This window comes from Cucurbita moschata, unplaced genomic scaffold (genome assembly GCF_002738365.1).
Source record: "Cucurbita moschata cultivar Rifu unplaced genomic scaffold, Cmos_1.0 Cmo_Scf00007, whole genome shotgun sequence".
Lineage (NCBI taxonomy): Eukaryota > Viridiplantae > Streptophyta > Magnoliopsida > Cucurbitales > Cucurbitaceae > Cucurbita > Cucurbita moschata.
The window spans coordinates 2,248,647-2,263,108 of NW_019268523.1; the positions used below are offsets into that span (position 1 = coordinate 2,248,647).

General features: G+C 36.3%; 3 protein-coding genes across 6 annotated transcripts in view; all 3 read left to right on the top strand.

Moving 5' to 3' along the window:
* The first annotated feature begins 220 nt into the window (after positions 1-220).
* Positions 221-14,462, top strand: part of LOC111444996 (ribosomal protein S14, mitochondrial) — a 15,252-nt gene continuing 1,010 nt past the window's right edge. Inside the window, exons 1-4 of one of the 2 annotated variants that reach the window (XM_023083165.1) lie at positions 221-383; positions 537-858; positions 2,540-2,590; positions 2,657-2,782. In XM_023083165.1, coding sequence (XP_022938933.1) covers positions 547-852 — 306 coding nt within the window. In that variant the 5' untranslated portion in view covers positions 221-383; positions 537-546 and the 3' untranslated portion in view covers positions 853-858; positions 2,540-2,590; positions 2,657-2,782. Of the gene's footprint in view, positions 384-536; positions 859-2,539; positions 2,591-2,656; positions 2,783-14,462 lie in introns of those variants that run through there. The other variant, XM_023083166.1, reaches the window with a different exon arrangement.
* Positions 4,698-7,888, top strand: LOC111444990. Of its 2 annotated transcripts, XM_023083159.1 has the most exons (3): positions 4,698-4,837; positions 4,923-5,003; positions 5,466-7,888. In XM_023083159.1, the coding sequence occupies exon 3, from the start codon at positions 5,522-5,524 to the stop codon at positions 7,316-7,318; it is 1,797 nt and encodes a 598-aa protein (XP_022938927.1). In that variant the 5' UTR covers positions 4,698-4,837; positions 4,923-5,003; positions 5,466-5,521; the 3' UTR covers positions 7,319-7,888. The 2 variants fall into 2 exon arrangements, with proteins under 2 accessions (XP_022938927.1, XP_022938926.1); XM_023083158.1 differs by lacking the exon at positions 4,923-5,003.
* LOC111444989 (phosphatidylinositol-3-phosphatase myotubularin-1-like) overlaps positions 9,668-14,462 on the top strand; it is an 11,808-nt gene continuing 7,013 nt past the window's right edge. The window contains exons 1-7 of one of the 2 annotated variants that reach the window (XM_023083156.1): positions 9,668-9,781; positions 9,882-9,950; positions 11,360-11,434; positions 12,316-12,387; positions 13,063-13,135; positions 13,505-13,554; positions 14,028-14,317. In XM_023083156.1, coding sequence (XP_022938924.1) covers positions 9,668-9,781; positions 9,882-9,950; positions 11,360-11,434; positions 12,316-12,387; positions 13,063-13,135; positions 13,505-13,554; positions 14,028-14,317 — 743 coding nt within the window. Of the gene's footprint in view, positions 9,782-9,881; positions 9,951-11,359; positions 11,435-12,315; positions 12,388-13,062; positions 13,136-13,504; positions 13,555-14,027; positions 14,318-14,462 lie in introns of those variants that run through there. The other variant, XM_023083157.1, reaches the window with a different exon arrangement.

Below are 14,462 nucleotides of genomic sequence, written 5' to 3' on the forward strand. Positions count from 1 at the left end.
TGTTTCAAAAATATCATTAAATTTTTAAAAGTATTACTTCCAAAAAAAATTAACACATGAACTTTTAAAAATAATAATAATACTCTTTTAATTTTTTAAAAAAAATTAAAAAGTTAAGGGTAATATGGGAAAAGATAAAATATAAATAATTTTGTGAGTATTTTTTTTAATTAATTTAACCTAAAAATATTGTATATAGACGATGGGCCAGCGTTTACCTGGATCCGTCCAATATGAATTGCCACGGCCCGCCGCCCTTAGTTTCCTTCCATTTCCATCGTCGCGCGTTTCTCGTATTCTTCAGACGATTTCGCTCTCTTCCATCGCCCTCACTTTCCTGGTCTGCTCAAAGTAGCCATTGTTGACGCTTTTAAAGCTTGAAGGTTACTCAATATTCCATTTTTTCCCTCCTTTTTTCTGGTTTTCATTACGATTTTTCAGTCTCGGCTTTGAATGGCTCTCCGTTTAGATTGTTGGAACGTGTATCTTTCTAGGATTTTGGATTTGTATTGAAATGATGAAATTCTCGAAATTAGGTCGATCGAAATGACGGAAGACAAGCGGAATATTCTTGACCATTATCGACGACAGCTTGCTGCGAAGTTTGAGTTGAAACGGAAGCTTTACAAAGCCGTTTGCAACGATCCGAGTCTTCCCAACGATGTGCGTGAAGAGCATCGTTATAAGCTGTCGAAGTTGCCAAGAAATAGTTCGTTCACTCGATTGAGGAATCGCTGCATTTTCACCGGTCGGCCTAGGGGTGTCTACCAGCTTTTCCGTGTTTCTCGTATCGTTTTCCGTGATCTGGCGTCCAAAGGTCTTATAATGGGCGTCAAGAAATCTTCTTGGTAGATATTGGTACGAATTTTTCTTCAATATACATGTTTAGTATATGACAATGAAGGCAGGAATAGGATATATATGTTGTACACATGTTTTAAGCTCCATTTGTTTAGTCTTGAATGCTTGTTTATGATGAATTGATTTGTTTAATGTAGACTAGGTAAACCATTTTCTTGGAACATGGTGTGAGATGGGTTAGCCATAAATATTTGTTTTGGTAACTGCTCAAGCTCACTGTCAGTAGATATTGTCCGCTTTGCCTCATTATACATAGTTATTAGCTTCACAGTTTTAAAATGTGTCTACCAAGTAAAAGTTTTCACACTCTTATAAGGAATGTTTCGTTCCCTCCAACTAACGTGGGATCTCAAAATCCACCCCTTGTGGGGGCTAGCGTCCTCGTTGGCACACTGCCCGATGTCAAGCTCTTATACCATTTTGATACAACTCAAGCCCACCACTAGTAGATATTGTCTGCTTTGGCCCGTTATTGTCAGCATTACGGTTTTAAAACACATCTGCTAGGGAGAAGTTTTCACACCCTTATAAGGAATGTTTCGTTCCCCTCCCCAACCAATATGGGATCTCACAGTTCTCCTTTATCAACCTACTTTACCCATGAAAGTTTGGGATGAACATTGGATCCTTATTGTCCGTGCAAAACAGTAGGATTCGGGTCTTTAGCTCAGATATTCTTACTTGAAGCTGCAGTATTTTGCTATAAAAGATTAAGTTTCCGTTGCTGGGTTAGATTTATGTTCACTGACTCAAAGTTTTAACAAGTCAGGTTCAGTAATAAGGAGGAAAGGGACTTTCGCTAGGCCAAATCTACAGATCTGGGTTCCTCTGTAGTTTGTTCATTCCCACTGTAGTACAATATTCTTAAAGCCTTTTATATTTTAAAGATTTATATGAACAAGCTAGTAAAAAATGTAACTTGGTTCCGAAATTCTTGATGACTTCCCCAATTTTGTCAAGAAGGAATTTGTATCTCACTTTTCTTTGCTGTCATTTGGGGTATTTGGCTTGAACATAAGAACAGGATCTTCGAACAGGTTGAGAAGTTGTGTGGCAAGGTTTAGGATTTGGCTACATTTAATGTCTCCGTTTGGGCGTTTGTCACTCAGTCTATGATCTTGGCTTGATTTTGCTGAATTGAAGCTCATTTCTGTAGTTTGTTTTTGGACTCCCTCTTTTTGTCAGACTTTTTTCTTTTGTGTGCCGTGTAATGCTTTCATTCTTTTCTCAATAAAACTTTGGTTTCTTACATCTGTTTGATTTATTTGCAATGAAATAATTACCATTTGCCGTGACCCACCTCAACCACAGAGGCTTAAATTTTAGTTTACTGCTAGTAAATATTGTCTGCTTTAGCATATTTCATAAATTGTGGTTATAACGGTCTAAGTACACTTCTATTAGATGTTGTCCACTTTAGCCTGTTTCGTGAGGTTGGCAGCAATACGTAACAGGCCAAAGCGGAAAATATTTGCTAGCGGTGAACTTAGACTGTTATAACCACAATACTTCAATGACTACCCCATCTACATGCTTTGCATTTGTGGTTGAAGTGGGTCACGGAAAATGGTAATTAAACTGTGAGGATACGTAACGGGTCAAAGTGGACAATATTTGTTAGCGATGAGCTTGGACTGTTACACTCTCGGTTGGGTTTTGTTCACGCTATCATGTGCAGGTTGATGGTAGAGACTTTTGTCGTTGGGGATCAATGAATGTTGTGGGGTTGTTATATTTCTACGAGATTCTCTCTTCAATATTGGCGGGAATTCAATATAGACACTGGAAAAGGGGATGCTAATTGGAAGTTCCTTGCACATGATTCATGCCTGTTTACGCGTATGACCAAAGAAGAGTTAAGGCTTTACTTTTGTTATTCAATAAAGGTTTTCTGTTAACTGTTACTAGTGTTGTTATACTATGCTGATAGAAAAAGGTTAAACCGTATAGAGCTTAGAGACAATAGGTTCAATCTAACCTATCTATAGTGGTCATCTATTAAGAATTTGATATTCATCGAACAGGGGTGTTCATATGACTCGAGAATCCAATCAACCTAGATCATCCAATCCAACCAAACTAGTTTGGGTTGGGTTGAATTTTTGAAAAACAAAAAATTTGGGTTGATTCACCCGACCAACTTCTCAAAAATAGGGTTATAATTCAACCCACCTCTACTTTTAAGATTATTAGAAAGATTAAGGATATTTGAAGTTTGTAATTGATGTTAGTAATGTGTTGTGACTTGAATTGTGATTTAGTACCGATTTTTAAATAATTAAAAAAAATAACCTGACAATCCAACCCAACCCGAGTTGGGTTGTGTTGTGAACTTTATTCCGATTGCTTGGGTTATCAATCGATCAACCTGAAATTCTGGATTAGCTTTCAATCTTACCCAACGTGTGTCACTCTTGCTTGGGTCGGAGATAGTTGTGGGAATAGTTTTGATGCGAGTAAATTGGTTTAGACACTTATTTGTATTTCATACAGATTGTGCGGCACTCACTTTCCAACCACAAGTGAGCTAAGCCAATTTATTCTTGCGTTGCCTACGGCCAAGCGACGTATGATCGAGCCTCTAGCCTCGGTTTTAAAAGAAGGTTTTAGAAAATGAGGAGAGAGAGAGATTTTAGAAAGAATAGTTATATAAGCAAGTTAGAGAAAGATAACAACGGGTTAACATATATAACCTTGGGTATGGAGAGTTTATCATCTTCCGTCTAGATAATTGTGGCGGAATATAGAATCAAACCATCCATTTTAAAATTGTTAATGGGTGTTTTATTCCCGACTATGTTTTATTATCATTTTTCTTAATAAACGGTATATTTCTAAAAAAATCTAAATAATAAATAGGCGTTTTCAATTATTGTGAAAGAATTATTTTTCTATTTTAATGAAATATTTTATATATGTATTTATTTATTTATTTTTAGTAATTAAGGCCCAAAACTTTTCCATGAAATGAAATTAAAGAAAATGTAAATTCCTTGTTTAGCAATGAGGGACCAAAATTAGTGGGGAAATGAGTCATCACACCATGGCTAAAGTCATCCTAATTATGTTAACAGAAATCTAAAATCCTCTCTTTTTATTATATTTAATAATTTTTTAGAATCATTTGCTTGCAAAGTTATCATTAAAATGGTAAGAAATTATTAATAATTAAAAAGATGGTAAGAAATTATTAATAATTAAAAAGATAGAAAACAAAATAAATCAATAAGATGAGGTGAAATTATTAATAAGACGGGTTAATGATGAGGGTAATTTATTTATTTATTTAATTTCATTTCATTGTCAATAAAACAAAATAAATCAAATTATTTTTAGTAAAAAATCTAATTTACTACGTATTTTAAAATAAATATTAAAATATAATATACTTTTGAATTTAATTCTATAATTAACTTAACTCAACCCAAAAAATTGAGTCGGGTAGGTTCAGAGTAATTTATTCATATTTTAATAAAAATAAAATCTTAATTTCTAAATATATATTTATTTATTTTTAAATATTTAATTTAGGTTTTTAACTCGATTTCATTATATATTTTTGAAAAGTTATCTTCTAAATAATTAAAAGTTATTTTTAAAGGAGGTTGGCCAATAAATAATAAAAATATTATTATAAAATTTTAAAAATATATAATATAAGTATATAGTAAGTAAAAATATATAATTTAAAATTAAATAATAAAATTAATCTAATTTTTTTTAACACATCTACTTTAGATTAAAAGTATATTTCAAAAAGTAATTAATTAAAAAAAATTAAATAGCGACACTTTAATTCCAGTCGTTTTCGTGCATTATTTTTTTAATATTTTCCGTTCTTCCATGTGGTCCAAGTCCTCACTGCTTCGTCGCTACTTCCTTCTCGTCTTCTTCCTCTCTCTCTCTCTCTCTAAGCTCTCATCTTTGGTCATCGATGGAAGACTTCTGGTTGGGCCTTTTCGTCTGCATGTGACCGGTTAGTCTTCTGCTTTTTCACGTTTGTTTTTTTTTCTCCTTCAATTCAGTGTCTATATAAGGATATTCATATTCGATTCATAAAGTTTCCGAATCTGCTTCCAACTTCGGGAGTTGAGTACTGATTCATGTTTAACCTGACAAATCTCCCTTTCAGAAGAATCAAGGTTGGTGGATTTACGAGTTTTTGTTGCGTTTCTGTTAGTATGTCTAGTGAGGTGCTGAAATTTGAGTGTTTGGATCCTGTTTTTTGATTTGGAGATTGTGAATCCGTACATTTTTTCCCGCTTGTGGAATTGTGTGTTGCTGTTTTGTGGCTTTGGAAATCTTGTAAAGATCCAATCGGTGTGGATGTTATGGCTTCTTCTTTTTTCCTTTTCTTGCTTTTGTTTTTTCGTTTTTTAATGAAGCTGAAAGGGAAAGGAAAACTATGAAAATTTTGAGTTGATCGATTGGTATTGTTTGTTATTTGTAGTTTTAGCGTGTCCTTAATATCTATGAATCAGAGATCGGAGAAAATTTTTACTCCGATAGGTTGATGGATGTTTCCTCCGTTCTACTACTGAAGTTTTTGTACTCTCAACTTATACGAAGTTAATTAGAGCTTGTGATTTTCTTTTTTGGAACAGAATAAGGGATGTGGTTGTGAGCATCTTAAATATCTTAGATATCAAATTGGGGAAAGATGGTCTCAGAATCTTGGTTTCGCAGTCTATGGAAGCCGCCAAGGAAGCGTGATTCCACGCAGAAGGTTGTTATTGGAGTATTAGCTTTTGAAATTGCTAGCTTGATGTCCAAGTTGGTTCATCTATGGCAGGCTTTGAGCGATAAGCAAGTCGGGAGGTTGAGGGAAGAGATAGCCAATTCGTTGGGAATAAAGAAGCTTGTGTCCGATGACGATGAGTATATCGTACGTCTAATATGTGCTGAGATGACAGAGAGTTTAGCTCATGTGGCTAAATCTGTTGCCAGGCTTGGAAAGAAATGCAGTGATCCTAGTTTAAAAAGTTTCGAGCATGTTTTTGATAATTTAGTTCAATTTGGTGTTGATCCCTATGGCTGGATATACTCATGGAAGAAGATGGCAAAGAAAGTGAAGAAGATGGAGACATTTATTTCAGTGAATGCAAATTTGTATCAGGAGATGGAGATGCTTGCAGATCTTGAGCAAACTTTGAGGAGAATGAAGATTAACGACGACTTGGATGATACAAACCTAGATGAGTTTCGAAAGAAGGTTGAATGGAAGCAGCAGGAGGTGAAAAATTTGCAAGAGATGTCGCTTTGGAAAAGGACCTATGATTACACGATTCTTCTTCTAGCCAGATCCCTATTCACAATATTCAGTAGGATCAAATATGTATTTGGAATCGAGCAGAGTCTGGATAATGATTCACGAGATATGAGTTCTGACTCGATAGCACGTAGTCAATCAGTGTCTGCATTAATGCAATCGATGGTCCATCCCTCTGAGAATGGTCTTACTAAATTTGCATCGGGGCCCCTTAAGAGGTTTACAACTAAATCAGGGCCGATCTCAAAAACAGCTAAACACAATAATTTTCATTCTGGTCCCCTTGGTGGCTCTATTACGAAATCAGGTCCTATTTCAGGCCCCGTTTCTGGAGCGAATAGAAACTTCAACTCTTATTCGGGTCCTCTCACAAGTTCAACAATAAGATCAGGTCCAATTTTTGGAATAGACAATACAACCAATCAGAAGAATTGGCTTGTCGGTGGCTACTCTTCCCTGTTTAATGGGAAGAAATCTCATCAGAAGTCAAACAGACTGACTCAAGTTGGACCTTTCAAGGGATGCATGATATCTGGCCCTAGTTCTACGGTTGTCAATTGTCACATTAGTTCAAATGAGCATCATTCACAGCTTATCAATGGACCCAAAGACACTGGAAAGATTGTTGATCCTTGCAAGCAGTTGCTCCGTACCCATTGCCGATTGTTGGAAGCCCCACCCGAGACTCTAGGTGCTGCTGCTTTGGCACTGCACTATGCAAATGTCATTATTGTAATTGAGAAGCTTGCTGCATCTCCTCATTTGATTGGCCTAGATGCTAGAGATGATCTATACGATATGCTGCCAGCTAAAGTTCGAGCTAGCTTGAGGGCAGCTCTAAAACCATATGCCAAGAGCTTGGCTTCATCTGCGTATGACACAGTTCTTGCAGGAGAGTGGAATGAAGCAATGACTGGGATATTAGAATGGCTTGCTCCACTGGCTCATAACATGGTTAGATGGCAATCTGAACGTAGTCTCGAACAACAGAATTTCGTTTCCAGGACCAATATGCTTCTTGTACAAACTCTTTTCTTCGCAAGTCTAGAAAAAACCGAAGCAATCATTACCGAACTTCTTGTTGGTCTGAATTACCTATGGAGGTTCGGTAGGGAACTCAATGCAAAAGCTCTAAGCGCGTGTGCCAGCAGCAGAATACATGATGAATATTTGGATATCGTTGGGTAACATTCTTTTCTATTCCATTGGTATTGCCCACTGAATTGCAGAACAGTCGTCCAACAGCAGGAGGCGTCCTCAGCTCTACAAGATCAATATCCCCAATTGGAGGCAGCACGAGAGAGAGAGAGCCATCGCTACTCCGTTGCATTATCAATACTCCAATACCCGAAGTCATCATCGACAAACTAGGTTTGAGCTTTTTAACATTCTTTCACTTGATAGAGTTATTCAGCTTGCCAAATGGGGGACACTCCCATCCTCGTAAAAGCATGGTTTGCTAGTATTAAGTTATTACTACTTGAAAGTTGTATATGTATCAGTAATACGTACTCCATATATGTAAAGCATCTACGATATATAGGCTTGCCATTCCACGCAGAAACTCGCTCGAGACTGAGCTTGTTGCATCTAAGTAGAAGTCATCACAAATTGCTGCTGTCCTTTCCACTTCCTTTTCAATATATGGATGTAAATTTTGTGCTTTGATCAATGGTTCCAGCTTTTCTTGCCATTTATCAGGAACTTTGATTCTTGCTGTGGCCATTCCTCATGAATTGCATTGTCGTGTTTGACTGATACTGACTTACAGGTATATTTCAACTTATTGGTGCTCTCATTAATTTCATCCTTATCTACGTCTAGTCTTCTAGTTTACCCAAGTTAGAAATTATTTAGTGACATTTGGTGAGGCTGTCACTGACATTTTTTTTTTATCGGATTCAACGATTTTTGTGAGTTTGTGTAACCGTCAAAGCTCACCATTAGCAGATATTGTTCGCTTTGACCTGTTATGTTACCGTCGTCAGTCTTACGGATTCAAAACGCATCTGCTAGGGAGAGGTTTCTCCACCCTTTTGTGGAATACTGATAGTTTACCTTAGTGAGAAATTATTTGGTGAGGTTGTCGACAGACATTTTTTTTTATCGTTGGATGTAGAATGAGAAGTACATCTATTGGTTATTAGGGAGACGTGTGTATTATTGAATCCACATTCAACGATTATGGTTAGTTAGTGTAATAGCCCAAACTACCTTAGAAGATATTGTCTGCTTTGACCCATTATGTATCGCTGTCAGCCCACAGTATTAAAACGTGTTTGCTAGGGAGAGGTTTCCACACCCTTACGAGAAATGCTTTGTTCTACTCTCCAACCGATGTGAGATCTCATAGTTAGCTACATTGTAACGGTCTTGGTCATGATCGGTATTGTCTTTTTCTCTTGGGTTAATCCATCAAACAGGACATGATAAGTCTTAATCTTTGAGTAGTCTTGACTTGACCTGCCTTCCACTTGTGGTCTCAACGGTGAAATGAATCAAGAACAATGAAGGAAGGAAAGATATGATCTTGGAATTTCATCATTGCAGCACCACAATTATCCCATCAAATATTATGATCTCTTTGAAGGAGTTGTTCTTTTGGTTTGGTTGGGAGATTGTGAGTGAGTTTGCTTATTGATCCAAGTAACATCAAACTCTGTTTGGATCAAGGATGGGCTCTTGGTCACGTTCGAGAGCCAAACTCAATTAAGAAGCTGTTGATCTTGATCCAATTTACGATACATGGGGTGAAATGCTCGTTTCAGCCCGTTTTTTCAAAAGTGCTTATAGAACAATACTTCTAATAATATAACAAAGTGTTTGCGAGTTAGGTTGAAAAAATCTTTTGGATCAACTTAAAATTTTGGTTTGGTTGGGTTGGTTACCCGAGCAACTCGTATAAAGTTCACAACCCAACTAACTTGAAATTTCGGTTTGGTTGGGTTAGTGACCGAGTAACTTGAATCAAGTTCACACGACCAACTCAATCCAATCAAGTTCACCACGCTTTACTAATATCAGTTACAAACGTCAAATAATCTTTACAATAATCTTAAAAGTAGGGTTGAGTTGGGTTGTAATCTTATTTTCGAGTTGGCCGGGTCAAGAGTTAACTCGAGAATATTAATTCAACCCAAACCGAAAAAATAAATTACCAAACCCAAATCATGAATAGACTAAGTACGGTTGGATGATCGGATCATGTACGAACGAAAATGTAATTAAAAATATATTATTCTTAAATTTACTTATAAGAAAAGGTTTGGAATGATAATTAAGGAATGACTAAGGTATGTGAATATTTTGGAACGAAATTAAGCATATGGGAAGTCCGTTGCAATAAATAATAAGCGTGCTTAAAATCTAATTAAACAAATTGTAATTAGAACAAAAACGCAACAGCTTTAGCCTCACGCATCCAGCCAAAATTCACCGATTTGGAGCTTTCTTTTTCCATTTGATCTCTACCTGAGTTTCGTTTCCCTCATCGTATCGCACAATTCGGATTTTGATTCTTCAGTCGGCTCGCCGCACATGGCAGCGCCAAAGCCTCGTACCACTCGGTCCAGGTCTCACAGGGATGTCCCGGATTTGGAGAAGATGGACGGTGCTTACAGTTGGGACGCCCTCGAATGGACGAAGATTGAGGTTTTTTTTTTCTTTTCTTTTCTCGCTTTATCTTTATCTTCTTTCTGGGGTTTACGCTGCACTCCGCTTGTAAACGCACTGGTTTTCGCTTTTGTTGCAGGCCGTTCCGCGGTCGGTTTCGCGTGTTAACTTTGATTGCTTGCTTCAAGCCGAACAAGTGATTGCAGAGGTTCGTAGAGGTTCAATTTTGGTTTTGGAATTTGAATTCTATAATAGGTGGAGATTGAGGGGTTCAATTTCTGTTGGAATTTGAATTGTTACTTCTTTGTGCGAGAAAGTTTTACGCATTATAGTGAACTGAATTTGTCTTTTTTTCTTTGAAATGTTACTATAACTGTGCGTAGTTTCAATGTGTAGACGAGTGAACAGCATTGGAAATGATGAATTGTAAATTGGGGAGTGAAATATACCGTTCTTGATTTATTATATAGTCGCTTAACATGATTTCTATAATTGAGTACTTTTAGACGTACCAATAGGATTAAGAACATCGGTTGCGATCATTTTGACGTCTGTCGGTGTGGTTTATCATTTAGTCTTGCTCCTAAAAATCTGGCCAGAAACAAAATGGTGGTTCATAATTTCTTGGGAAAAGAAAGATCGACAAAGTAATGAATGGCACTTGAAGGAGGGAAAAAAAGAAAAAAGAAGCTTGACAAGGGAATTGATTATTTGAGATCTTATTTTGAAGGAATACTTGCAGAGCTCCTCTTTTAAATTAATACCGTCTTAAGCGTTTGTGAAATGGTTAATTTACCATCAACGCCTATTACGAGTTTGTCAAATTATTGAAAACTTCATTTTGAAGATGTCCAGAGGCCATACTTTAATCAAACGATACCCTGGGAAATTCATTATCTTATGGAGAGTCAATGGTTGTTTGTTAGCATCGGGCGTTCATATACCTACCTAGCAAACTCTATTATTTGACTTCCAAATTTGATGGTCTTTCTATGCTACCTTCCTTAGATGTTATTAATAGATTAAAATTTCTGTGGAATTGATGACTAATGAAGAATATTGCTTGAACAAATTATTGTTATAATTTGATTGGAAGCAAAGACTTCCATTTAAAAGGAATAAAATGATTCAAAAGGGGGTGGATCAGCTATCCATCTACACAAGGTCAAGGGAGCATACCCAAAGTTAGTCCAACAGGCACATTGAAATAGAAATCAAATAAACTACTTATGTTTTAAAGGGCAGCCCCGAGAGGAATCCAAGTGAGGAATTATCTCTACCATACGTACGTGACTGCTATGGGTTACATATCAAATTTACATGGCCACTTGAGGAATGCGTGCATCAGATTAGTTTTGTGACGTAGTGGATGACTGATGGTCTAAAATCTTGTTTTTATTCAAATCCCCACCCATTCTGCTTGCTTTGACTGTTAAGGGAACACCTAAACAAAACTGATAACTTGGAGAGATATCGTTGTTAAATCACCATTGAACCCAGAATCGATAATTTAAGCTTGATGGGTCCCGGTAAATTTAAATATATCAGTATTTCAACACGAGGCATCTTTGATATTGTTTTTCTGTATTTGTGGGCTCATTTGAGTTTTTTGTCCAGGGATATGGTGTTGTTCTTGTAAATACTGATGAGGCGGGTACCTTGTTTGTAACCAATTTTCGTCTTCTATTTCTAGTAAGTATTTCAATGAATCAATACTTTTTCTTAATTTTTTTTTATCTCAAGGGGCACTGTAAGCATTTAGCTCTTGTTCAATTAGTTTTATTACTTTTTCTTCTCAAGGATATGGTTTTATTTTATGTTTCATGAGATAAGCATTGTCATTTAGTGGCATCCTAAACTATACTGCATCATATGGTGGAAACATCTCTAACTTCAATGCCCTGTTTCTGCTCAGGAAATTCACTAAAATTTCATGACGTACATACACATTTCCAATTTTATATATTCTTCGTTTTGCTTCTATGCTATTTTTCTGTTTGGTTGCCTGTTGTGTAGGACTTACATCTTTTAAATGAATGAGTCTGCCTCTTGTTACATAAATGTTCCAATTATAAGCATGTACCATCAGCCTATTCTATTTGGTCAGTTGTGCCATAATAGGAAGGAATAGGAGAAATGGGGGTAATGTAAACAGATCGGCATAGGCTGATTGGATGGCCTTTTTTCTGACCTCCTTTGGCCTCGGCTCATGTGATGTCTCATATGGCCTTTTGCAAGTGATTGTTTTTTCTAATACAAAGTTTGTTGCCCATAAAAAATAGAAATCATGAAAGGATATTTTTGTGATCGCAACTGCCTACAAGTTCCTGATAATTGTACTACTGGGTTTATATTTTTGCTCATTTTCTCCTGATTAGGCCAACATGTCATTAGTTTTCCGCAAAATTTCATGTATGCTTTGCCTTTTAAGTTTTTGTGGTGCTATCTCTTCATCCTTTCATTTATTTTGAAGCAGTGTGATTTAGCAAACACGTCATCATGTCATTATTACTATAAGATCACTTGTGCTCGATCGTTTGAATGAGTAACAACTTTTATTGCTATTATTATAGAGTGAAGGAACCATGGATGTTATTGCCCTTGGCACCATACCACTGGCGGCAATTGATAAATTCAACAAAATAGTAAGTTCCTAATTCATAAATCTAAAATCAAGGCATGTTGTTAAGTGTGTTGTCCTTAGAAGGCACCATAGCATTTTATTTGCCAGCCCCTCGTGTGGAGCAAGCACACAATCATTGCAAGTACTGTAGCTTATTATTCGCAATTCTCTTTGACCCAGGCTAGTGGGTGGGAAAATGTTTTGAATCTAAGTCCAGTAATGATTGTGGGGGATTCCATTTACTATTCTACATTATTTATCTACTTCTGGATTATACTGAACTTTAGTATGATAACCATTTTTCTGAAAGATAAGCCCCCAAAAGAAAGGACTAATTCCTCTTATTAGTTTAAGCTGTATTTTGTTATTTGGTTGTCAGTTAGCTTTTAGATAGCTTATCACCTTACATTGTTGCATTTTTTAATTGCTCTTCCTGAAGTCCTTGAAACTCTTAACATGTTTTATGGTTTGCAACATTTTATCCAGTAGTTGTCCTGTTTTCCAAAACTTTTATGACCTGTAACTTAGGACGCCATTTTTATTTTCAGTTAGTTTTACATGTGTTTAAGGTTCGTTGTGTATAATCTCTTGACTTGATTGCATTCAAGCTGCAATCAGTTGTTGCATTTTTTAGTTTCCACTTGTGAATATTTTGAACGGGGAGTAATAGTATTCTTGTTTTTTTTATTGGTTTTAGGTTGTGAAGACAAATTCTGTCTCTCGCCAATCTGAAAAGTCTTCATCATCTAGGCGACTTCTTCAGGTCATTGGTACGCTTTGTTATATAATCACCATTGTAGATTCATATTCTTCATGTGAATGATCAATATCATCAGGAAAGTAACAATTTTTAAGTTCTAGATTAATAGAGGAAATATTTTTGTTCTCATGAAAATCAATTTGATGGGTGTTGGGGAGGTGTGTAGATCTGTGCATGCATTGATATGCTACCTCATTGCTTATTTTGTTGATTAGTTGACCTTTTCTGATATTGATTTATTCCTAATTTATCAGGTTAATTTAGGATGGACAGTTATGATATAGATGAAATGGTGCTTCATATGTTGCTTTTCTTTATTTGTTTTACATGCTAGCTGAATGCAGTAATTAAGGTCTTCTTCCTCCTTTGTGTATTGCAGGAAAAGACATGAGAATTATTGTCTTTGGCTTTCGTCCAAGAACAAAACAGGTTTGTACTTTCAGTCCTTTCTTGTGAAATTGGTACTTTCAGTCCTTTCAGACCCCTTAAGGTTGATCGTGAGCATGTCAAGATCACAGCGCCGCAGAGTTGAAAAAGTAGGACCGTGACACTAGTTAGACTCATTGTATCTTGCCCTGCCACTAGAAAGTCAGGAGCAGGACCATGTGGAACAAATATACTTCTACCGTGAGGCAGGCTATTTTGATAGCTAGTAATAGGAGAAACAAAATAGTAATTTTGGGATTTGGGAGGATGGTCGGGGAGAGTAGCTTCATAGTTTTTTGGGCTGGTAAATCCAAAGAGACTTAATGATGGGAGGAATGATAGCACTTGTGTCATGCTACAATTACAAAAGGGTTAATTGCTTTACATATGTTTACCCAATATGGAAGAAAGTTTCAATATATTGCATATTGTATTTTACATAATCTGAGATCTTGTATGGGCTTTGCAATTTACAGAGGCGTAAAGTATATGATGCATTATTGAAGTGTATGAAACCTGCAAGAATATGGGATCTATATGCATTCAAGTCCGGTCCATCCAAGTATAGTAATACAGACCCAAAACTTCGCTTGCTAAATGAGTATTTTCGGCTTCTTGGAAAGGGTTCCCTACGTGCATCGATGGGTATGATTGAAGATGGATCATTTACATTGTCCAATGAATTGTGGAGAATAACTGACATCAATTCCAGTTATACTCTGTGCCAGACTTATCCATTTGCATTAGTTGTTCCAAAACACATTAGGTATTATTTTTTATCCAAGATTTTGCTGCACTCATTTTTTGTTTCTTTGGGATATTTAGAGACAAGATTGTTCTTTCTTTTAAAACCTTTATAATTAGGAAATGCCTTCATTTCTTTTCTTTTTTTTTTTTGGGGGGGGGGGGGG